At 44.0% G+C, this 25,500-nt stretch overlaps 1 protein-coding gene across 1 annotated transcript; it reads right to left on the reverse strand.

Annotated features, from left to right (window-relative positions):
* Window positions 1-282: 282 nt before the first annotated feature.
* Window positions 283-16,331, reverse strand: ACAT1 (acetyl-CoA acetyltransferase 1). The gene is made up of 12 exons (XM_078862075.1): window positions 16,173-16,331; window positions 11,709-11,753; window positions 11,023-11,140; window positions 8,871-8,966; window positions 6,829-6,929; window positions 5,984-6,127; window positions 5,069-5,219; window positions 4,301-4,396; window positions 3,484-3,597; window positions 2,907-2,971; window positions 2,394-2,551; window positions 283-1,954 (listed from the first exon to the last, which is right to left on the reverse strand). The coding sequence occupies exons 1-12, from the start codon at window positions 16,227-16,229 to the stop codon at window positions 1,834-1,836; spliced, it is 1,266 nt and encodes a 421-aa protein (XP_078718201.1). The 5' UTR covers window positions 16,230-16,331; the 3' UTR covers window positions 283-1,833.
* Between the last annotated feature and the right edge of the window lie 9,169 nt (window positions 16,332-25,500).

The raw sequence follows: 25,500 nt of genomic DNA on the forward strand, positions 1-25,500 counted from the left end.
CTTAAAAATCGATAATACTTAATGAATATGAACAAACGTAAATATAATAGTTGTGGAGGTTAAGACTTAGTCACCTCTAACATAGTTTAGTTGACATTGAAAGCGAAATATTTCATTGGTGACAATCTCCTCTGACAGTTGGTAGTTATGAATATTAAAGAAATAATCTTTTTTCAACCAATGAATTATTAAACATAATATGCAATGACAGTAAACACATGACAATCAAGGGTGACACTGGCCAAACCCACAGAAGGCACAACAAGTAAACCGTTAGAACTCAATTGTTTTTATTTCTGTACAACCATTTAGCTTAATTTGCACAACATTTGAGTCTATTCCACACTGTGTCGTCCCTAGCCCACGTTTAATGCTTCCAAACACTTCCTCTCATCTCTATTTGCATTGCTTGAAACAAGGGAAAGTGGGAAGGCGAGGACATCCACAATAACACTTAGACTAAGAAATGTAACACGAAGAAATGTTTGCCAATAAAAATTACTATGCCTGTCCCACTTGACAATAAATTGCCAAGGATCTCTTCAACGCAGGTCTCGAGGATAAATGACAATAGTTGGGTCTAGTTCCTTCTGAGGCTGAATTCTGTAGATGTACCCAAGCAGACCTCCATCACGCCAATCCCCTGGCGCATAACGGCCACACCACATTGGTCAGCTTGTTGAGAAGCTCATCAATACCGCAGGGATGCATTCAACAAGAGGTTTAACAACGAAGCTACACATTATTGGCCGTGTCGGGTGGTGGAGGGTTGTGACAATTATAAATAACTCGATTTAACCCAAAAACGTTTATTATGAATAATATTGGTTGTAAAAGCCTACGTGTTAAACTACACATGACCTTGGGAGTGAGACTGGGCTATACAAGACTTGAACATCGCAATGAATTAGATTGTTAAAGCGTGTCCATGTCTAAGTCGGCTTATATTATTGCAGAAGCTGATCTAGAATTATCCTCGACCTCAGAGGGCTACAGGACAATGAAACTGGGTTGGTCATCCTTATGAAAAGTGCTATATGCTTGGGAAACTCCTGACATGTTAAGAAATGTAAAGGCTATATACTGGTCTGTTCCAAGAAATGTAAAGGCGACATACGTATGTGTGCTGTGATATATTAGGAGTGCGAGCCGGGAAACTTGTATAGAGCATAGCAATCCCTCACCAACTGCGGAATTCATGTACACAGTTTATTATCTGTATAACCCCATAATCTCATTGTCATAATAATGGACTTCTACCCTCAACATTAAAGTTATATGAAGTTAATTTAATGTTTATTTATATTTTATTATGTTGATGTGTAATGCACTGTATTTTATTCATGTTTAGTTCACAAACAGGCAAGTTAGTTAAGCTATGACGAGTCTGACCACGGCCGTGGTTCCCCTAACCCCCTATTTGCCATAGGCCTTGTATTTTACCAACCGCAGATTTGTTTACCACGGCCTTTTCCAGGAAAATTAACCTCCGCGGTTGGCGAGGGATTGCCGTATGAGCTTCCGATTCTTCCTTCGTAATGTTATTTGGAGTGCATGTACCGATTCCGTTAAAGAGGGCAAGCTAACCCAAATGAATAGCGTGTAAGACTCTCCAAAAACACAGCATCTTCGCGACACGATTACTAGGACGAGTGTGCAAAAATCGTAGAATTTAGACAAACGTTGACTCATTTGTTTTACCGTTGGCTGAAATGACACCTTCGAGGTTGAACTCTATCCTACAACAGTAATGCACGTGCTCACTCGGACGCCCGTCATCAACTACGTGACCATCATCTGTGGGGAAGGTGCCGCTGTAGGGGCCCAGGTAGCTCACAGCTTCTCAATGAGCAGGGCCGATGCACCGCCACCGCCATTGCAGATCGTAGCCATGCCGTACTCCCCTGCCTTCAGAGCATGCACCATGTGGCCAACGATCCGAGCCCCTGACATCCTGTAACAGTGTTTAAAAGACATGATGCCGATAACATTATGGGGGTAACGTTGGGGAAAAAACTGCAAAGAAGAGAAATTGCTTGGCAGTGGCAGGGTGACTTGGATGTCATTGCACTGAGCTGACACCACTGAGATTGTGGGTTCGAATCCTGGTTAAAGCCACCTGTGATTGTATTGGATTGTCAAGTGCAATGAGTTGATGGTGTCAGCTCAGTCACCATGAGCCCCTAAAACTTTAATATATATTAGAGACCCATATGAGCTTCTTTAAGCAAGCTTCTTTAAGTACTACACTCAGTATTTTTCATCGTTAAGTTCATTTTTGCAAAGCAATCCAACCTGCTCTCTCACCTGCCTTATTATTTAATCGATATGCCAAGATGGCAGTCCACCGCATCCAAGACACGTGCTATGCAGCGGCTCCCACAGTGGCTTACCCAATGGGGTGACCCAAAGCGACAGCACCTCCGTTGATGTTGACACGCGCTGGGTCAATTTCCAGAATCTTGATGTTTGCCAGGACAACCACACTGAAGGCCTCGTTTATCTCCCACATGGCGATGTTTTCTTTCTTGATACCGCTGTGTTCCAGCGCCTGTGGGAGGGAAAACGTCACACGTGAAATGCCAGCGCAGCCCAAACCACACGCTACATACTTCATTTGCATAGTTTTTAATAAGGCATCTGTGACAAAATTATCTGATATGGGACTGATTTTGTCACATCTCAGAAGCTAAGCCTGGGTCGTGCTCCCATGAGCAATCCCATGCTCAAGAGGTCGATTTAACCTTTGGGGTTATGTATTGAGCAGCACTTTTATGCTTTCCGCATTCAACAACCCGTACTGACCAACATGATGAAATATGATCTCCATGGCATCATGTGATGCACAGTCTATGTTGTATATTGTAGTCACAAATATATAACTACCATGGCTTGAGAGTTCTCACCTTGGGCACAGCATAGGCAGGAGCAATTGGGAAGTCAATGGGATCCACCGCAGCATCTCCAAAGCCTAAACAGAATTTACCGTAATTATCTGTAAATGTTTTCAAAAGTTCAAGGAAATACAACATGAAAGAAAACAAATGTCCTTTACGACATTCAGTGAGACTACGTCAGGGAGAGTATGGTCAAATAACCTCCACAACCCACATGATGTCAGGACACCGCCCTCATTTGGCAGTGGACCGCCAAAAGGCCTGTGCGTCAGAGGTCGCGACCGGGTATCCGATACCCGTACCCTACCCGATACCCGGCTACCCGTACGCGACCCTGGTGCGGCCGGGTACGGGTAGGCCGTGAGTCACCGGTGAGTAACCGTTTGTCACTCATTTCAGGTAGGGTACGGGTAGCGTACGGGTACGGGTACCCGTTTGCGACCCTGGTGCGGCCGGGTACGGGTACGAGGGGTAAGGAATCAAAACCCGTTTGCGACCTCTGCTGTGCGTGTACTGCTTCAAGTAAGGAGCGCGTAAGGGGATGGATGCAGTGTAAACAAGTCGTCGTGCAGTGGGCAGGCGGTACCGGCCACGCGTGCGAGGGGTGTGACGCCCAGCCGTTTGGCCGCCTGCGCCGTCATGAGAACCAGAGCGGCTGCCCCGTCGTTGAGGGTGCTCGCGTTGGCCGCGGTCACTGTGCCTGCAGAGAGCGAAGACCCACGGCGATTCATCAACCGCGCGGACGCGTGGATGCGCAGGGAATCAATGCCCCGGACTTTAGGGATTTTTATGGCAAGGCTGTTGAGGGGGTAAGGTTCTAACAGTTGGGCCTGACGCCCAAGTTTCAGTCCTTGCAGCAACAATCTGGAGAGAAACAACAAGTTGGTCAATCTCGTAATCTTTTGGCCTGGTCTCTCCTGTTGTCTGGAGCCAATATCTCGATGGTGAATTTCTGAATGAGACCTCTGTTGACTGTTAAGATCGGCCGATACATTTTACAGACTGCTCTCATGAACTTCACGGCTTGATACATAATCCCAATGTCAAGGACTGGCAATTTCCTGTCATCCATACTGTGTTCAACAAACCATGCTGCAGAATGCAAAAACATTTTTTCCTTCTGTATGCAATATATACATTGTTTTTTAGACATCTTAGTTCCTTGTTTTGAATCCAACCGAGCCATCAGCTGATGCACAGGATAGCATTTCTCATGCATGTTACTGTATTTATAGTCGATGTCAGCACTTCCGCTCTCTACCCAACAGCTGCATTTCAGTTCTGTGGGGTACTACATTGCAATAAATGTGCTCATGTTTAGGGGAAACGTCACATTTCCCATTACACTGTTACAGCAAATCTTTCAAAGAGTCAGGCTTGAAACAATGCATTTAAATATTTACCATTTTCCTTCTGGAACACAGTCTTCAACTTGGGAACTTTGCTGAAATCCACACGACGGAACTCTTCATCCTCCGATACCACCACGTCCGGTTTGCCTGTGCCAGGGGTAAATAAAGTTAAACAATTAAACTTTGTTCCTATCGAATCCAAAGCAACTCAATAGCTAAAAGACATCCAATATTCATTACAGGTTTATGCCAAACAACAACCACGATCACACACAAAAGCACAACCGTTTGACTCTCGGTAACAAATGCTAGCCTAGGCAGGCATCCTGGGACTTGTGAAGAAGAGTACGTCCGTTTAACAATGATGAGCTGAGATGGGCGGGCGGCTCAAAGATAGGAGTGCTGAGCTTGGCACTACCGAGATCCTCAAGGGTAACTGGCTTGATGGTCTCGGCCTGGCCATCAATGGCAGCATGTAAAACAAATCACGTTTAATTGGCAGCCAACTGGCTACATTCCAGCAGTGAGAAGTAAAATCATTAGTTTGGCTGTCACGTGACAAAGAATACTCTCTTTCGCAGGGCAGTTGGGTAAATATTGCCCCCTACTGTGTGGACTGGGGGTCACCTCAAATGGTCCTCAGAAGAGGTTCTGGAGTTTGTCCTGCAATACAAACAATCCATTCCTAACTCTCGCAGAGCAGTGTTCTGTGAGAATTACGAATGGATTGTTTGTCTCATGACTTAACAAAGACAGCACAGTTGAGATAAAATTTGGATAAATAAAACAAACAGATTAAAAATATGCCAAGACCCAGACCTTTCTTGGTGATGGTGACAGGCACCACCTCCTTGACCAGCTTGCCAGACTCCCAAGCCTTTTGGCTGCGCTGGTACGAGGAGATGGCGTACTGGTCCTGAGCCTCACGTGACAGCCCGAACTTGCGTGCGGTGTTCTCTGCACAGTTGCCCTGCAGTTTGAGAGGGTGGTGAACACATGGAGAATGGGCACAGGGACCATAGTACACATTTTTTTAAAGCCTGCCACGTGGTCCAAGTTGGCCAGTGTCAACCATCAAGATTTATTCATCGCTTTCTCAAAGGACATGTGAGAAACCGAGCGCGGTTTTCCAGGTTGGGCTGCGTGTCAGGCATTTCTTCTCTCAAAGTAGCACGTGGCGAAAGCTTGAAAGCAGAAATGCTCGACGTGCAGCCCTTGAATCGCATGCGGTTGTGAAAACGTACGTGTTAAAAACGGCATGCGAAACTCATAATCTAGCAACTGCGGAGGCGAGGGGTGGTGGATCACAGGAAATGTTGACTTCACCTGTTCCATCTGTATGGGATAGCGGGTTTCCTTCTCACATGCAACATGTATTCTCCAGGTCCTCCGGTTTCCTCACGCAGTTAAACACTCGTTAATTGGCTGATAATAACTTAATATATAGAGGACCACCGAGCTTGGAGGGGGGGATTTTGTGCCAGGTCACCGCGTCGCTGCCTTTCCCGCTTGTCTGTGGTTCCTCGCGATCTGAGTCGCTTCTCTCTCTTCGAGATCGAGTGAAAACCGCGCGCGTTACAAGTTTATATTGTAAGCATTATTCTTGCCAACTCTGGGTGATTTGGTCAGAGGCTGACAAAGCACAATAGTTATTAAGCGAGAAAGTCAAGCTGTGTTTCAGGAATGTGTATGAAAGCCAAGTTGCGAATGCAATTGGTTTAAGCTGGTGCCCACCATGTGGATCTTGTTGTAGACGTCCGTTAGTCCATCGTGAACAATTAAATCTTCCAGGGAGACGCGGCCGTACGGCGGATCTTCACGCCGCATGATGAAGGGGACGTTGGACATGCTCTCCATACCGCCCGCAACCATCACCTCCTGCACGCACGCGAACAGACAAAGCTCCCCTCTGTAGCCATACGGACTGTTGGAGGAAGCTCTGTGAGCTCTGATCACCTATTTAGAGGCTGGAGTGGCGCATCAAGGGGTGATATGGCCAGAAACATGCATGGCCAAATTTATCACCCCATGTTTATACACTGCACATAGCACTCATTTAAGGCTCAGTCAACATAGGAGAGGTCCAGGACAAGTCCTGATGCCACTTGTCCCCGACGTTGGCTGTGACCAGGAATCAAACTTCGGTGTGCATGTACAAAGACAAAGATCCCACGTATAGTCTTAACAGACTGTTGGGGCAAGTGCTGTTAGTGAGCAGCTATGAAGGCCAGCACGGCACATAAGGGGGTGGGTGGGCAACACCACGCCCGGCCACCTTCGTCTCCCTAGTGACGATGTTTACACACTGCACTAGGTACTCATTTGGGGCTGAGTCGACTTCCAGGAGGCCCAGGACCGGTTCAGATAATCATCACTTGTGTTGGCCGTGAGCGGGAATTGAACCTAGGTCGCCGGGTTCGTAGCGCAGCGTGCTAGCTGCTACCCAACCGCTCGCTCCCCACGTGTGCATGTACACAGATCCACATGCACAATGTGATCAACAAAGCACACCACAGCACTTGCGTACAACGCACACATTGTGAATACTGAAAACACCATCGTAATCCCCTCCCTCTGACCTGGTGGCCACACATGAGGCTCTGTGACGCCATCATGATCGCCTTCATCCCTGAAGCGCACACTTTGTTGATGGTTGTGGCAGGAGTTGAGATTGGCAAACCTGAAAATGTGCAAACGGTTTGCATTACTTAATATATCTTTATAAATCCAGCATAGGGTCATTAAAGCTCACGTGGTTTGTTTACAAGTAGCTCACTAAATTAACATTCTAATCAAACATCACCGCTACAAAACCTATTTTAAGAATGTATAAACAATCATTAAGTGGCTGAAAACATCTTAATAAATATAGGACTGCAGAAATTGGGCAATTGTTGGCACCAGCTCATCACCTGGCTGCCTTACAACTTGCCTGTTGTTGCTCAGCAACTGTGAGATACAATTGTATAAACTGGTATAAAAACCATACATTGTCATAATTAAGAAAATCTACCAGCAGTGGATAACGTCATCAAATTTCTCATTGGCTGACAATTTTTTTATTTATAAAAAAACAACAGGTGGCCAGATGACTCAGGATTATGAGCCACTACTGATGAGATGCTGCGTAATAATCCAGGTTTCATTTACCTGTGATTAAATCAGATTCCCAAGTGTAGAGCGAGTTGATGAGCCCAGCCCGGTCATAAATGACAGGGGGAAAAATGATTTAATTTGGTTTTCACTGAATCTATCTGATAGCCAACTCTGCGAAATAAAATTGTTGGTTGTTGCATGTGCAGAACTTTAGTTTTGTAGCTACAGTTGAATGTCGCTTGGTCACAGGAAAGAGGGAAGTGGGTGTTGCCGCCTTTGAATTTAAGAAAAAATTTGGACACCGGTCACGTATGAATCGGTTGTTACTTTACATAGCAACATCGCCCCCTACTGGCAGACTGGTGCGCATTTGCAGACTGGTGCTGCACGCACCTTGTGCCACCTCGAGGTGGTTGCCAGTGGACGACCACCTTTGATAGATTGCCGTAACGCAGCAGGGCAGTTGAGATTAGATGGTGAGGAATTTAAAAGCCCTATAATTGCAAATCCTGAAAGTCATATGCAGGCAGTCCCCGGGTTACGGAAGGGTTAGGCTCCCAAGAACGATCCGTAACCCAAATTTTCCTTATTTCGGAAACTGAACAATTCTCCCCCAAAATCAAGATAAAACCCCATAGCCGGAAACAGTTGTGCCTCCCCTATCCGATTACTAGGTTCGTTTTCTCTCAGTACTGTATCGCGCTGTCAACCGTTTTCTATCGCTGCCTTTAGCGTATTGCTGTACATATGCTCTGCACTTCCTATGATTCTTTCATTTAATCGAATATCTACCCTAACACTACCCATAATTAAACTAATGGAACATAGACTGTATCCAATTGTTTATGAATACCACGAAACATTTTATTATTAATTGTTAACAGAAAGCAGTCACTTCCGAATGTTCTTTTACAGTGCATTAGGCTAGGCCTGGACCTTATCCAATTGCTGTTGGTTGAGACCGTACGTGAAATTGTATTGGTGTTAGATAAAGCACATACAGTAAATAACTCATGAAATACACCTAAAGTTAAGAAAACGAGCAATATAAACATGGGAAAAATAGAGTTCTAAGCATAGAAAAAATTATGTAACACTACAAAAGGAAAATAAATACATAAGGCTACAAAAAAAATCAATTTACCATATCCTAGTGAAGCTCGGGTTTGGTGAAGGTGGCGTTTTGGTGGAGTAAGGCGTAAGGCGGGGCCTACGCCTTGCTCCACGGTCTGCATCCTCAACCTCACCGCGCTGCACTGTTTGCGCTTACGTAACTAACGCAACAATGTCTGCATATTGAATTTGTCTTAACACGATTTATTGGAGCATTTCCGTAAGGTCGGATTTCCATAAGTTGGGTCTTCCGCAACCTGGGGGAACTTACTGCATCCTAACAAATATGTGTTTGGGAGAATGTCGAAGCCGCAGCCAAAACAGTGCTGAGGAGACCCGTCTGATAAAACAGAGGAGTTGTGGAAGCTTATTATGTGTGGGTGGCAACCCTGCAAGGCTGCGATTGGCTCGCCTGCTGCGATGAGTGCCTGCCTGGCTGGCGCCTGCCCCTCTCCGCCCTGCAGCACGTTCCCCATGTACACCTCCTGCACGTCCTCCGGGCGAATGCCTGCATGTGGGGCGGTCACACAAAGTTAAACGATATTGCTTCGGAAGTACAAATGTTTCAAAGTTCAAAGTTCATTTATTAGGTATAGCCCTGTGACCCATTCGGCTCTTGAATCGGGTGCAACCGCAACAAACAAAAAGCAAAAACATGAACAAGAAAACATCTTAAAGTGAATATGTGCAAACAGAAAATCCAAGAAAAGACAGCTAAATATTGCAGAAAAATCACCGTACACCAACCCTGTGCAAATATCCCAGTGGGATATATGATCAAATCTATAAACACGTTTATCAACCCTCTCAGCTATGGTTCATCAAAAGACAAAGATCCCCCATATTAGCTTTCAACAGACTGTTGGAGCACGTGATGTTAGCGAGCACCTATGAAGGTCGGCACGGTACACGAGGGGGCGAGTATCCAGCACCACGCCTGACCGCCTTTGTCTCCCCAGTGGCAATGTTTACACATTACACCAGGTACTCATTTAAGGCTGACTCGACCTAACGGAAGCCCAAGACTGGTTCAAATAATCGTCACTGGTGTTGGCCGTGAGCGGGAATCGAACTCGGGTGGCCGGGTTCGTAGCACAGGGCACTAACCGCCATACCACCGCTTCCCACACACACACCCACATTGAATCAACCGCCATACTGCAGGATAAAAACATTTGCCTTCATCTCTATGATATGTTCTCGGGTTGTACTGGGTGTTGTTTGGCATGATGTCTGACATCATGATGTGCTGGGAGCTTCTTCAGTTCCTCAATTCTTGAAGAATCTCCCAGCATGTGGAGCGAATCAACACGTTGCATGACCAGAAAATTTCATAGAGCTATGCAGCAGAAGCCACAGTAGTTTACTTTTTTGCCTTTCATCCTTCCTTCCCCACTCTACTATAGTTTGCACCCTGAGCCTGCCTTGCAAATTAGATTTTTTTTTTTTACATTTCATTTGGCTCTCACTTGATCTGAAACTAAATATAGGAACGGGCAAGGGGTGCCGTAAAATAAACAAATGCATTGCAGCATGGCACAACATTTTTGTGAGCAACAAAAAAGAAAAATTTAAAGTGAATCAAGGTAAAAAAACTACTTTATTTCACCAGCTGAGTTGCTCATGAAGATTATTTTACAATAGACGCCCTTGTGTTGACAAAAATATATTTTGGTGGAAAAAGTATATTTTTCTTGTAATTTAACCATGGAAAATTATTACATATCGAAGGAACTTGGATTGACAACCAAAATAAGGCTCTTGCAAATGCATTACAGCATCTCTAACAGCTGCTCGATGAAGAATTTGTGAAGGCTTGTCAATATGGAAACTTATAAGTATCTTTGCATTTATGAAGGTTGTTTTTGCTAGATTTAACGTACATGTTTTTCCTATAGTTTATGTGCTCAATTAAATATATCATTCATTAAATGTTCACCAGTCTCTTATCAGTGAGCAGATCTGCACATGTATATTATGAAAATGAATCGCCCTCTAAGCACATTTTATACTTTGACTCCTGTTTAGTCTGGTTTTTGTTTTTGCAGTACAAAAGGGAAATAAACGCACCTAAAATAACATGCTGACATGATACTTTACCTTCTCACACCCACCACAAAGACAAAGATCCCCCATATAGCTTTAACAGACTGTTGGGGCAAGTGCTGTTACCGATCAACACCTATGAAGGCTGGCACGGCACACGAGGGGGTGGCTGGTCAGCACCACGCCTGGCCGCCTTTGTCTCCCCAGTGGCAATATTTTTGCGCACCACAGGTACTCATTTGAGGCTAAGTCAACCTAGTGGAGGCCCAGGACCGGTTCAGATAATCGTCACTGATGTTGACCGTGAGCAGGAATCAAACTCATATCACCGGGTTCGTAGTGTAGCGCAGCGCGCTAAGCAGTACACTTACCGCTCCCCATCACACACACAACCCACACAGCCACCAGTCCCCCATAATCATCATAATGTTCCTGGAACACTATCGGCCATCAGCCAAAGACTACCCTGCACACACCTCCCAGGCACAGAGCTCCACACACACAAACACAAAACGTACCAGATTTCTGCACGGCAGCTTGGATCGCGATGGAACCCAGTTTGGGGGCAGTGATCGAGGACAGGGAACTCCGGAATGAGCCGACCGGTGTACGTACGGCACTGACGATGACCACCTCCTGCACAAATATAAAATATGGATATATATACACACATGGACGCCAGTTACTGGGTAGCCACTCAATATATCACTAGAGTGGCTGGAACTCATAACATTGGGGGCACCAAACTCAACTAAAAATATAAACAAGTACGCACTTGGAATTAGAACATGTATGCACGATACATGACTACAGTAGTCTCAAGGCCTCCCCATACCACACTGGTTATGGGGGTCGTTTGACCATACTTTACCATGCTGGTCAGCGTGGGTGTGTAAAGGTGGAGTGCCCAACGCAAGTTCTCAGATACCACTCGACATTGATGTTAGCCGTGCTCGGGAATTGAACTCAGGGAGCGAGGGTTCGCAGCGCAGCGTGCCAATCACTATGCAATAACTTCACTCCGAATACATGTGTGGTGGCTGGAAATGTTCATGTTCATGACAATGAGTTGGGGTGCGCAACAGCCTCATATTTTGCAGGTGAAATGTCTTGACAGACTTACAGCAAGGCATCACCAGAATGAAATTCCCCCACCGTTATGTGTACGTATTGCCCCTGTTTGTAACCCAGAATGGCCACTCACGTTCAGCGCAGACCCAGACGTGTAGCTTCTTTGCAGCCATTGATTCTGCGCCAAAAATATCCAGAACATTTTCGTTATGGCACATTGATATATTCACACACTGCAGGATGGGGGAGTTCAACATCACGTCACAACACCACCGCGAGATCTCCCCTCCCCCTGGTTTGCCTGTTGGAAAGAAACTGTTCCCCCAGTGAAGGTGCCTTTGAACAGCATTGAGAGATTTCCTTGTCACGCACTCTGTGTGTTTACCCACCAACGGAATTTAAACGGTGATTGCGTTAACGCTAAACATTCGTACAGAGCTTGCATTTTAGGTGACATTCTTTGTCCTCTGGCCTACATTTTTTGGGGAGTATTTGGTTGCATAAAGCAATGAAAAATGGGCACTTTTTTTAACGAGGTCATAAAGCAGTTTTCATGTTTCTTGTCCATCAAACATTAATTCCAAATATGCAATAGAATGCAAGTCAAGAACGTCACGTTAAAAGCTAAATAATGTAAGATGTTTGTATCCGGTAAAGGTAACATAAAGGTGCAGCCCTCCAATTGCCTGCTCAGCCCACTGCTTTCAGAAAGGCCTCCACTAAAAGGAAGATCTAGAGAAACTTCTCGAAAGGGTATTTGGCCTACTTTTCCACGCTGCCAGTGTGTATAGAACGAAGCGGGAGCATAACCACACTTTAACCCACCACTCACGACCTTTCGATCAACTAAGGTGGATGAACATTTAGGTCATTTTCAAACAATTCATGCGAGTTCAATTGTGATTCATGAACATACTACTGTATGGTTATATGGTCGGTGTTACTAAACCTAGTTAATATTCTCACAAGAAAGCAGTGTGAGGTGGCTTTACAGCATGCATATTCATGAGTTTAGCGGTAATCTTCCAGCCATAAGTGACACGACACTTCTCACGTACAGGGATAGGCATGGGACTGTCTGACACTGCAGCCATCTCGCTAGACCACAGCACTGGCCAATACTCCGACCTCAAATGCCCCCGTATTTCCATTACCCTGCAAGGAAGCACGCCTGGCACTTCATACACTCAGCGTGACAGCTCTGCATTGGGAATCATAGGGACAAACTTTAGAGGGTGATCCAGTTTTAGATACTCTACTGATTTCTAATCACCCTCTTGACAGTCTTCTCAACGGGTGATTGCCTATTGTGTAATTTTTATGGCTCCGTATCTTACAGAGGAGAAAATTAAAATATGTAATAAGTGTGTTGAGATTGGTGACAGACATGTAGAGGCTTAGAAATACAATGTTTCTCTATGTCTCCATATTCTTTAAGTGGGGTATCTATACATAGTTCACCATTATAGTTTGTAGTCTACACATTATGATGAAAACTTTAAGCACACTGATCTTGATGTTGGGCCCATGAAAATTATGGCTTGAAGGTTGAAAGGTTTCACTTACAGGGCAGGGACAGCCTAAAATTCTAAAGTGCTTCACTGAAGTCTTGTGCAAAACACTTGGCAATATATGATCTCTCTCATCAGTGAACCAAGTAATTTACCTCCCAAGGAGTGTGCTGTAGGCTAAGCCTGATATAATGTTTACTAGTATTACACATGATAATGAAATTGTCACAATTTACAAAGTCCTGCAGCTATCAGTTTCATCGCTAAATGTGCAGTTCCCGTAAAAGTACAAACATACATATTCTTGGCTCTTTAAGTAAAGTCACATAGAAGGGAAGCAATACAATTAAAAACAAATTATTGCCGTGGTTTTCACACCTGATGATGATTGCTTGTGTTGCAATCGAAACGTCGTGAGAATTTATTGTTTTATATTTGTATTATTTTATTGTTTCCCTTCTACGTGACTTTACCGAAAGAACCAAGAATATGAATCCCTGCAGTCACGAAAACTTTACATCAATACAAACATACAATGAAAGCAAACACGTTTTGATTCCCCTATATTAATACAGCGTGTTTATGATATCCAGTAGCGGCCCCAGGGTTCCAGTGACCTGGTTGTGAGGGCAGCAAGGCGTGGAGTTACCTCCTTGTTAAGTGTGAAGGTCACTGGGCTGTTATGACCAGCGCTGGTATCTCGAGTGTGCAACAGGTGTACAAATGTGCACAACGAAAAATAAGTTGGTCTACGGTCATCAGCCATGATCAATCCACTGCTTGATGAAGGCCTCCTCAAGCTGTGACCGATCTCTCATGGTCGAGCGATGCATCGTCAACTCCATCTAGTTTTTCTTCTTGGTTCTTTCGGTAAAGTCACGTAGAAGGGAATAATAAAAGAATAAAAATAAAACATAATAAAATAAAATTCTCACGACGTTTCGGCCACAACACAAGCAGCCGTCCTCAGGTGAAGAACAGGTCTGTCAGAAAGACAGCGCTTCAGACAGCTCTGTCTTCACCTGAGGACGGCTGCTTGTGTTGTGGCCGAAACGTCGTGAGAATTTTATTTTATTATGTTTTATTTTTATTATTTTAGTATTTCCCTTCTACGTGACTTTACCGAAAGAACCAAGAAGATGAATCCCTGCAGTCACGAAAGCTTTAAATCGAAAAATCCATATAGTTTTTTTAACGGGAGCTGATCTCATAGCTTCATCTCAGCAGTGGACACGTCCCCGAAGACGCATCTCCTCATTTGGTTGCCATTCCTTCCTTCGTTTTCACTCCCGGTCACGATTTCTCCTCGCAACGTGTCCTGTCCAAACCCACTAACATTTTGTAACAGTTCCATTCAAATAATTAAGAAAAAATGTGATGCAAGATGCCAAAGCAGTTAATTGCCATACAAATGCAAGTACCGTTACCATATATACCAATTACTTGGTGATGCTGCATTAGTAGTTGGGGACAAGCACAAATTTGTATGTGTTCCCTGATCCATGTGTTTCTCTTTATGTCTGCGTTATTCAAAGTCGACGAAACTGCGGTTGCCCAGCCGGCTACAGCCATACTGACAGGACTATGAAGACCAAAATGTTCAAACAAGCATTGGGCGAGATTCAATTATGGGGAGGGTTTGTTCATCAACTAGCGGTGAACATTCCACGTTCTTATTATATAGCAGGGACCGGTTGAGTGAAACCTGCAGCCCACCCAGGTGATTCGCACTTCACCGACCTGCGAAGATGATGCCGATGGTGGACGTGGGTGTTACTCTTTGGTTCTTTCGGTAAAGTCACGTAGGTATAAAATAAAATAAATTAAATCACGACGTTTCGACCGCAACACAAGCAATCGTCATCAAATTTCGATTTCAAGCTTTCGTGACTGCAGGGATTCATCTTCTTGGTTCTTTCGGTAAAGTCACGTAGATGGCAAATAATAAAATAATACAAATAAAACATAATAACAGGGCTGTTCTTCACCTGAGGACGGCTGCTTGCGTTGTGGCCGCAACGTCGTGAGAATTGTATTTTATTATGTTAAATGTTTATTATTTTATTATTTCCCTTCAACGTGACTTTAACGAAAGAACCAAGAAGACCAATCATCATCAGTTGGGAAAACCACAGCACGAACATTTTTGCTGAAGTGGGAGAGAGATACCGTGGTAAGATCGACGTGGGTGTTGTTGGGGACGACTCGACTTCGACTAGGATGTGAAATCCCACAAATTGCAGGTGTTGATGCCCAAAATCAACCACGGCGCTTTCATTTGCAACCCGCGCGCTCCACCCCGACACGACACCGCTGCTGGCAGCAGTGGATGCCGTACGAATCGCCGTCAGCTCGGCAGACGCGGGGCTTTTGGCTGAACTCGTGCTCACCCCGACACCATCGGGCTCAACGTTAATCACTTGCAAACCAAGGCGACCCCGACCCACGCGCCGCGCCAAAGCCGTGCACGCAGGATAACCAACCGCGCTCGTAATTCGTTTACAAACAAATGATAAAAGCCTCGACAAGACGTTTTGTAGCGAGTGCTGTTAGCGAGCTATACCTATTAATGCCGGTAACCACTCCCGGCCGCCTTCGTCTCCCCAGTTGGCGACGTTCAACAAAGACAAAGACAAGGAAATTCGCCAAGGGCAGCAAACGTGAGGGCAAGTTCGGAACGCCAGAAATGAATCGGTGGCGAATCAGCCTGGGATGGAGCAGACAGCAAAAAACGCAGCTATTGGGAGAAGCATGGAAAGAGACAGCGGTGAAGCGGGCAGTGTGGATGCAGCAGCGTGCAAAGCGTTAAGGAAGCTGGCAGCAATATTAGAATTGGCCACCATGCAACGGAATCCCCACCAAGTCATCAAGTCAGCCACACTGGTGTCAGGCATTGAGAAGTAAGGAGGACCACTCCACCACCATGGCAATATACAAAGAGCCCCCGTATATCCTCAACAGACTAGAGGGGCAAGTGCTGTTAGCGAGCAGCTATGAAGGCCGGCACTGTGGCACACGCAGCACCACCAATACACAACACAGGGAGAGGGGGGGTGGGGTGTGCATGGTAATTCTCTGTCTCTCACCACCAGCATGGCGGCCCGGGGCGCCCTGAGGGAGGGAGAGGCGGCACGGCACAGCATGGCTCCTTCTCGTGGTCACCTCTTCGCTCTGTGGCTGCCCGCGTCTGACTTAACAGCTGATGAGTCAGCTGAAGCCGAACCAGGCGGGTGGTGGTGGGGCGGGGGGGGTGTGTGTGACGTCACGCCGAGGCGGCCAATAGGTGACAGCCACGCCCCCTCACCCTTGTCACCGTTCGGGGGCGTGACGTCATGGGGCCGTTGATTGGCCAATAGGATGAAGCGGAGACCGCGGCCCCCTTTCGCCATCGTCGTGTGGGGAGTGACGTCACGCGCGTGTTAACCGGTGCGTGGTGGTTGTCGCTGTGCGGGGGAGACGTCATTGATGTTTGTTGCGATGACATCACTCAACTGTCCCGCATTGAGCGAGGAGTTGTGACGGTGTGACGTCATTAGGTGGCTTCGCCAATCGGTTGAAGTGTGGGAGAAGCGAGGTGTGATGTCATTAGCAACGTACTTGAGAAATACGTAAACGAAAAAATATAGGAAATAATTTAAACATGCTTCGCTTAAAAAAAACGAAATACATTTTGTACATACCTGGGGATGTCCGGACTGCTACTAGCAGCAGTAATAGACAACTGTGGACTGGTCTCATTCGGACTCAATGCTCATTGTCACAAAGTCTGCCTCTGGGAGTCAGAACCACATTGTAGAGTCCCACTTCTCTACGAAGGGGAAAATTAACTTGGATAATTACAATCAATAATCTTGGCTAATACCAAGGACGTAATTATAATATTCAAATATTCTCAAAATGTCCCCCCCAATATATTGCTATAAAATAGATTTATGTTTATATCATTGTGGTTATGGTTGTACTTTATTAATCCCGAATCTCTGCCGTTACATACAATGAAACAAGAAAAGGTAAAAAACAGAAATGTAATACAATACACTACTCGACAATATTGTAAAAAATTAATAAAAAGTCCATCCTGTGTGTTAGTGAAATTTTGTTATATTTTAGACAGGAAATGAGTTTTCAAATTTAGATTTTTTTTTTTTCTAGGGCGGGAAACCCAGACCCCCTGGAAGATTTGGTCCCCCCCAATGTTGACTCCATGGATACGGTCTTGGCCAATACCAATGTAGCGTTAGCCAAGTTAACGGGCCCTATAGTGTTGAAGTGAAGATCCCATATAACGTGTATGGTTGCCTGTGGCAGACTTTGTAGCATAAAGCATTGGTGACTACTGTATTGTGTTAACGAGTCTTAATAAGGACGAAACTTATTCGTCTATCTCAATGCCTGCCAGTCGGTCAAAGGGTATGTATTTTGATGATGTACTAAGACAAAATTTATCGCAATGCACTTCAAGAAATACTGACGGATTTTTTTTCGCATCAAGACCAAGCAACGGTGCACTGCAAGAGGTCACAGGGAGAGATGTTAACTACCTCGCCCGGTATACAAGGAGGTCGTGGGTTCGATCCCGACCCTGACCCGTGTACATTTGGAGTTTGCGTGTCTCACTCCCCGTGGTTTCCGTGGATTTGTATCTGGGTCCTCTGGTTATTCCCTCCACATAAAAACCACGCGTTTAGAGTATTTGGCTGCTGTAAATTTCCACAGAAGTCACTTCATATTCTTGGTTCTTTCGGTAAAGTTACGTGACATTACCGAAATAACCAAGAATATGAATCCCTGCAGATTTGAAAGCTTTAAATCAAAATATAAGTCACTTCGTAGAGCTGTCATTTGTGATGGTCAGGTCGCTTCTGGAAAAAAAGCTGTACTGGAAAGTTCAGTTTGAGCCTTACCTGGTAAAATACAAAAATACAGAGGTCACCAACTGGTGGCAGCAGTCTTAATTTAGGAGCTTTCGTGACTGCAGGAATTATTCTTTGGTTCTTTTCGGTTAAGTCACGTCTAAAAATAAAATAATAAATTAAAATAACATATTACGACGTTTCGATTGCAACACAAGCAATCATCATCAGGTATAAAAGAAATAGCAACAAAAATCTAACTAGAAAACTATAGACAGACATACAAGCAGACAGACATCACAACGGCACACAGAGAGAGGACACAAATCGGCACAAAGAGAGGGGTCGTTTCTGTGACGGTCCCTTAAATATAGAGAGGGGGGGCGGGGACGGAGAGAGGGAGGGGGCAGAGAGAATTAGCATATCAATGAGTGTACGGCAACGTACTGCTGTTGCAAGTAAGATGACAATGTGGAACGGGCACGCAAAATTGAAAACGGGCACGCAAAATTGAAAATTAGGAGACAGGCACACGAAAATTAAATAACCTAGCAAAATATCGAAATGTGATGTAATACAACACAGAGAGTCGGTTAACAACTTAACACACAATTAACGCATAGCCTGGTTGATTACGTGTTTCAAAATTTGCTAAGTTAGAATTTTAAGTGTGGTGGCAGCAGGACGCACCGCTAGATGGCGCTTTGAGTCTTAACTGTGAGACACCGAATCGTGTGTCAACAGCGGTCCACAGTTTGCTTGTCGTGATTCATTACTGCTGCAATGAATGTTCCCACCGAAGGTCATAGGTATGATGGGTTGTGTACGAAATACGTGTTATTTGGAGAGACGGACACGTGATGGAGACATTGAATGGTTATTGTGTTATGTACAAAGCAGTGGTTGTCACGTTTAGCAGTTTGCGACTGAATATATAAGGGGCCGTCCATAAATGACGTCACGCACCTCGGGGGGGGGGGGGGTCAGACATTTGTGACGATGTGGGACGAGGGGGGGCGGGGGCTTGAGAAATGTGACGTCACATAAAAATGCGCAACTTTAAATAAATATAGAATTGTTATAACAACACTCCTACAACATCAGAGTGCATCGCCACATTAAATACGCACTACATTGACAATAGTTTAAAGCGATTTGAAGCATGTTTTATTTTCAAAATGGAAATATGTTTTTTGGGGGAGGGGCAGAGCTTTGTGACGTCATATTTGAGGGGGGGGGTCTGACTTTTTGTAACGCCGTGTGACGAGAGGGGGGGGGTAAAAAATCGTCCAAAGTCGCGTGACGTCATTCATGGACGGCCCCTATACATATATTTTAAAGTATCATACACAAGAGAGTGATTTTGCGAACACTAATTGGAAATCCAGTAGCATTCGTTTAACAAGCCTAACTCTACTTATGAGAGCCATAATGTCAAAACCGATTGAGCGCTTGCTTGCAAAAAACAATGACTGCTTGATAATATTCGTTTGAAAAACCGACAGGCTGATAGACAAAAACATATAATTACTTTGAAGAAGTTCTACTTGTGTTATTTTTCAATGTGCTTGTTTGCTGTTAAATATTAACTGATATTAACGACCACACAACTTCACCTACCGAGGATATTTATGGCTCTCTGTAAACTGAAATATTTTATATTTTGTAAAAGAAGGCCACATTTATGAGATTTTCTCTCTCAATGGCAACATAAACACGTTTAAAAACAATATGTTTTAACTTTCCCATACATCATTTCCACTGTGGTGGACTCCTAGGCTATATATGACTGCCATAAAATGCATATATATTTGTTTACACATTTGGAGGGTTCTTTTGACCCCTAGGATCACATCAAACAAAATTTTCTTTGGTTTTGTTTCAAATCATGCTCGAGAGAGTGAACCTGTTTTTTTTTTTACAATAAAAATTTATGTTATAAAAAATTGCCACCACAGTTCCTTCCTTCAATGCATTTACCAAATCTCTACATTGGTGTTAAGTCAGTAATAAAACAAGACACGCTGCAGAAGGGAAATAATAAAATAATAAAATTTAAACATAATAAAATACAATTCTCACGACGTTTCGGCCACAACGCAAGCAGCCGTCCTCAGGTGAAGAACAGCCCTGTTATTATGTTTAAATTTTATTATTTTATTATTTCCCTTCTACATGACTTTACCGAAAGAACCAAGAAGATGAAACCCTGCAGTCACAAAAGCTTTAAATCGAAATTCAAGACACGCTGCATTAGACTCATGTATTTAAACTACACCGGGAATTAAAACATTCCAGTTTATCCCATCTTTTGAATGAAAACCTGCCGTCTCTTAAATTACATGTACAGGTTAGTGCTCTACATTGTATTCAATCAGCAAAACAGTTAAAATATAATTTATAGTCATGGCTAAGTTTACAGCTTTGGCAAAGGGTATGGGTGACATTTCCCATGGCAAGTATGCACGTATAATGTTTTGCTGGTGTATGGCAGGGCCGCTGAGAAAATGGAAGATTAGCAGGGGTAGTTTTTCTGGCTTGCTGTCTTGACATTTAGCTGAAACTCATTAGTAGACCATTTTTGGAGAGGTTACAGTTTAATGAAACATGTAATCATAATTGCTTTAAATAGGACACTACCTATTACGAATTTCCTAGTTGAAAGCGGCAGTATGAAAACATGAAATTGCACTATTTACTATGTATCTAATAACGCAATACATTTGTCAATAAAACTCGCTTTAATATATAATAGGAGACGTTTCATGCAAATGGCCTTTCTTCATAGCACGAATTTGTCCAAAAGATTGCATATAATATTTTTTTATGGCAGCGTTATTGAGGAATGTGTACAGTTTTTTACGTGTGCTTGTGCACCACTGCCATCACAGCGTTGCCAAATAATTGGTTAAATAACAAATAACCTCCAAGATTGTGCGCAAGTGATGATTTTGGTTGCTGTAAAAGAGTTTTGGTTGCCCAGAATACTGTTTCTCCAGGGGAATGAGCATTTGTCCACACTCACTAAGAGTTGTTTCCCCTATTTATTTGTATCCTAAGGTTAAAGGTCATGGATTAGCCACGACATTGGTTGGACAAGGTTAGGACCAAACAGATGGTATGAAAACGCAAAGCTATACTGAGCAACGTGTTCACAGATAAGTATGGAAAGTGGTTTTAAAATAAAGGTATTGTTTAACAAAGGAATGGTTGTAACGTCATGTACAAAGATAGATCGTTTTTTGTGGAAAAAGAAGTGGGAAACAATTTTTCCAAAAAATTTGTTCCTCGTAAGAACGAATATTTAGGGGGGAACATTTATTTTATGACACCGGGTAAAAGATAAAAGTGGGCTATATTTATTTTTAAAAACCTCAACATTGGTAACAATAGACGATTATTAAGCATGTGTCACTGAGCAGATGACACGTATACAAGCTCCAGTGGTCGACGAGACAAGATCACATTCCTGAGCTAGGGAATGTGCGCTGATAGGGGATTTAAAAATGAAGCTCCTCACGGACTTGAGTGAATTTGTGAATTCATTCCGATACTCGTGCCAGCTCCGTATTGGCACACACTATACTGTATTTATAGGAACATGAGCAAGTGTAGAGTTGCAGGGGGTTGTGTTCGAATGAAGGGGATTAAGTCTGTGCTCGTGCCCATTTGTGTTGCATCTTAAAAGAAGGACGAAGAACAATACTCTGCATACGTTCTCGCAGCTTTGCCGACGTGTTTTCTGGTTGTTCCGCATGATGTCTGACGTTTCAATCCACATAGCCTGCTCCGAGCTCCTCGTGCTGAGACATTTTCCAGGAACTTTAGGAACTTATGAAGCTCTCAGACATTCATGCCATACGACATGCAGCAAACCAAGAAACACATCAGACATCTACAGATGCTGCTGCTCGCCTCCGATTAGCACGGTTGGCTATGTACCGGGCGAAAGAAGTTAAACATACATACATATGACCTGCATTCAAATATTTCTTTACAAAATATGGCACTGCCTTAAATTTATGTTTTCACAAATTTCTGTGCAGATACAGTTACAGTATATAATGCAGTACTCTAAAGCTAAACTATATTTGTTATTCATATTTTTGGTTCTTTCGGTAAAGTCACGTAGAAGGGAAATAATAAAATAATATAAATATAAGACAATACAAATTCTCACGACGTTTCGACTGCAACACAAGCAATCATCATCAGGTGTGAAATCAACTTTCTGTGCTTGTGTTGCAGTCGAAACGTCGTGAGAATTTTTATTGTTTTATATTATTTTATTATTTCCCTTCTACGTGACTTTACCGAAAGAACCAACAATATGAATCCCTGCAGTCACGAAAGCTTTAAATCAAAATCTATATTTTATTGTTATTTATGGAGGTGTAGTGACATGGAATGGGGGGTCACTACGTAGAATAGCGCTGGTTGCTGGCAGAGAAGGGGATCTGCAGTTGCCGCAGCCCTGTCTGTCAGCAGGTCACGTGATAAGTCAGAGAGAGGGGTGTAGGGGAGAGGTCACAGAGGGGGCGCGTGAGGGAAGCCCCGGAACCTACTAGTAGGTTCTAGAAGGGGGGCGTGGCCCAGGGCGGAGCGAGGCCACGCTGGTAGGATAAAAGGAGACCCCGAGCGAAGGCACGGGGCTGTTGCTTGGAGTGGGATCCCCTCGTCGTGCTACTGGAGTTTTCGTCGCTGTCTTCACCTTCTCGGCGTCGTCAGTCAGGCAGTCTGCCAGCTGTCCTGACTGAGAGTTGTCGTTACCTCTTGTGAGCTGTGAAGGCTGAGAATAAATAGAGTGCCTCCTACTCCTCGTGTCTCTGAGTGTGTCACTACAGAGAGAGAATGCTGTTTCACATCAGACTACAAACACTTTGACAATAAACGCTTTGTTCGTATTTAATCTCACCCTAGCGCTAACCCTAATGTTGAAGCCAACGCATATCAGAATAATCTCTAAAATCATAAAACACCAGACCTAAGTTCACTTCTTGGTTCTTTCGGTAAAGTCACGTAGAAGGGAAATAATAAAATAATAAAAATACAACATAATTAAATAATTCTCACGACGTTTCGGCCACAACACTTGCGTTGTTATTTCCCTTCTACGTGACTTTACCGAAAGAACCAATAAGATGAATCCCTGCAGTCACGAAAGCTTTAAATCGAAATTTAAGTTCACTTGTGCGTTTTATTGTATACCTTTCGATGCAATTCGTTACAATACAAATTTTGTAAGCGGGAGTAATTGAAACTTGATTTGAAGCTTTCGTGGCTGCAGGAATTACTCTTTGGTTCTTTCGGTAAAGTCACGTAGAAAGAAAATAAATTAAATAATAGAATACGACGTTTCGATTGCAACACAAGCAATCGTCATCAGGTAGAAAACAAACCGAGTAAATTTAGCAATACAATGCAATCCAAGACAAAGAGTCGGCTAACACAACAGTCAGCACCTTACCTGATTGATTACGTTCTTCCAAAGATTGCTAAATTTGAGAGAGATACAAAACACAGACACGTGGACACAGACAGACACACAAGCAGAGAGTTGGATTGCATTGTATTTCTAAGTTCACGAGGTTTGTTTTCTACCTGACGCCAGTGATATATTCCCAGCCAGTGACCTGAAAATTCAATTACTAGAGAATTAAATTGCATTCCTATATGTACCTGGTAGACAAACATGTCACGGATAGTTGTACCCCCAAATCACCATCCCTGTCAGTCGTTTATTGCCCGGCTCAGTTTTATGTCCACAGAATTGGCCGACATGTTCAGATAGAGTGATGGCTCTTAAAATCCTTCAGTACCTTGTAAATATAAGCACTTAAGCGGGTGAACAGGCCAAATAAAAATGTCAACGAAACGAAAGTTGGAAACATATCGATATGCAGTATATGTATGTTCAACTTCTTTTGCACCGTACGTAGCCAACCGTGTTAATCGCAAGTGCTGGGTTATATTTACGCGATTTAACCCCAAAAAACCTCGATTATGGATGACATCGGTCGTGAAAGTCTACGTGTTAAACGGAAGTGCTGGGTTGCTCTCTTTATAAGAGGTTAAGATGAAGGTAGTGATATAGATTTATTATAAGGTCCAGATTTTATCGATCCACTGCTGGATGACGGCCTCCAAGCGCTGTGTCGGTGATGAGGTTGACCATACTTTACAATGATCAGTGAAGAGGGCGGCGGGGGGGGGGGGTCCCAGGACAGGTTCAGATATCGCTCGCCACTGATGTTAGTCGTAACTAGGAATCAAATTCAGGTCCCCATGCGGTTCATGGTGCAGTGCGCAAACCACCACGCCACTGATACCCCCCCACACTCTCCACCATGGTTGGCCTGGCTTGACGTGGCGTCAGATCCCTCCCAAGGGTACGGCGAACCGGGACGGTGTCAGATGCAATAATTCCGGTTTAGTTTGAAGGTGTCCGGTGAAGGGGGGGGGTGACACAAACTGTGATTTGTCCCGAGCCCCGCATGCCCCCTAATGGGCGGCCCTGTGTGGACCCCCCCCCCCCCCACATTTGTCATTAGATACGATTAATGTTGTGCACCGAATCCAAGTTAAAAATACACGGTGCGTTCCCTGCCATCAGAATGTGGGACACGTTGCACACCAGAACCCCTAGAGAGGGACAGCTGCAATGTGTGCAGAGGGGTGTTGGAGGTAGAAAGGAAGCATGTGGAAGGGAACGTGGGTGTGGTAAATGTATGAAGATGCCCACACTTGCACGTTGTTGCTGTCACTGCAAGTGTTACACGCGTAGCAGCACACGTGGAGTGTTCCAGTATGCGGTGGAGTTTTGTTGTGCATGTGGAGCATTTGTGCGCGTGTGTGTGTGTTTTTTACACGGTTTCGTCCTTTCATCCACTGCATGATAGGTTGTGGTATTTTTGGTGGTGTTTATTTTGGTCCTGGAATAGCGCCTCTTCTTTTGCAGTGACAAGTCAGATGGAAGGTATTCTAGGACGGATCAGCCGCCTGTTATAAAACCGAACGCCACACCACTCCAAACATGGCTCTCATAAAGTCACAGCAGAAAAATACTTTCGGTTGCTGGATAGTGTCAATTTGAAATACGGAGGAGGAGGGCTTTCACTGGTGTTTGATTTTGAAATGTATTCACGATGGTTTTAAGAAACGACACATTATAGCTGAAAATTATTCACTTTGGGCAGCCTTATATTTATTGCAAGAAGTCAGCTGCAGCTCTAGAGTTGTGCGAATCAGAGGTGAATAAAATTATGATAAGTAAAACATCTTGTCAAGAATAATAATGCGTAACATTTGCATACGAAACATTGCATAACGCTCACAAGTAATGATCAGGAAACAATCATAATAATATAATCAAAACTCTTTGTAGAAAAATATACAATCACAATCCACAACCAAAGTTTCATAGTTGCGAGTACACTTTTTGTTATAAAATCTGATGATTTAATTGCACGGGTAAATTCGTTCGCGCGAGCAGCATCGTTCCAATTCCCTACATAAGCTCAAACTCCATGGCAATTGTGAACATTCCTCACAATAAAAACAA

This window comes from Lampetra fluviatilis, chromosome 13 (genome assembly GCF_964198595.1).
Source record: "Lampetra fluviatilis chromosome 13, kcLamFluv1.1, whole genome shotgun sequence".
Taxonomy (NCBI): Eukaryota; Metazoa; Chordata; class Hyperoartia; order Petromyzontiformes; family Petromyzontidae; genus Lampetra; species Lampetra fluviatilis.

Coding starts and splice junctions, on each gene's coding strand:
- ACAT1 (XM_078862075.1), bottom strand. CDS start 16,229: ATGCTGTGCCGTGCCGCCTCTCCCTCCCTCAGGGCGCCCCGGGCCGCC. Junction 3,598..4,300: donor TGTGTTCCAGAAGGAAAATG/GTAAATATTTAA, acceptor CGCTCTCTGCAG/GCACAGTGACCGCGGCCAAC. Junction 2,552..2,906: donor CTGCCTATGCTGTGCCCAAG/GTGAGAACTCTC, acceptor TCCCTCCCACAG/GCGCTGGAACACAGCGGTAT.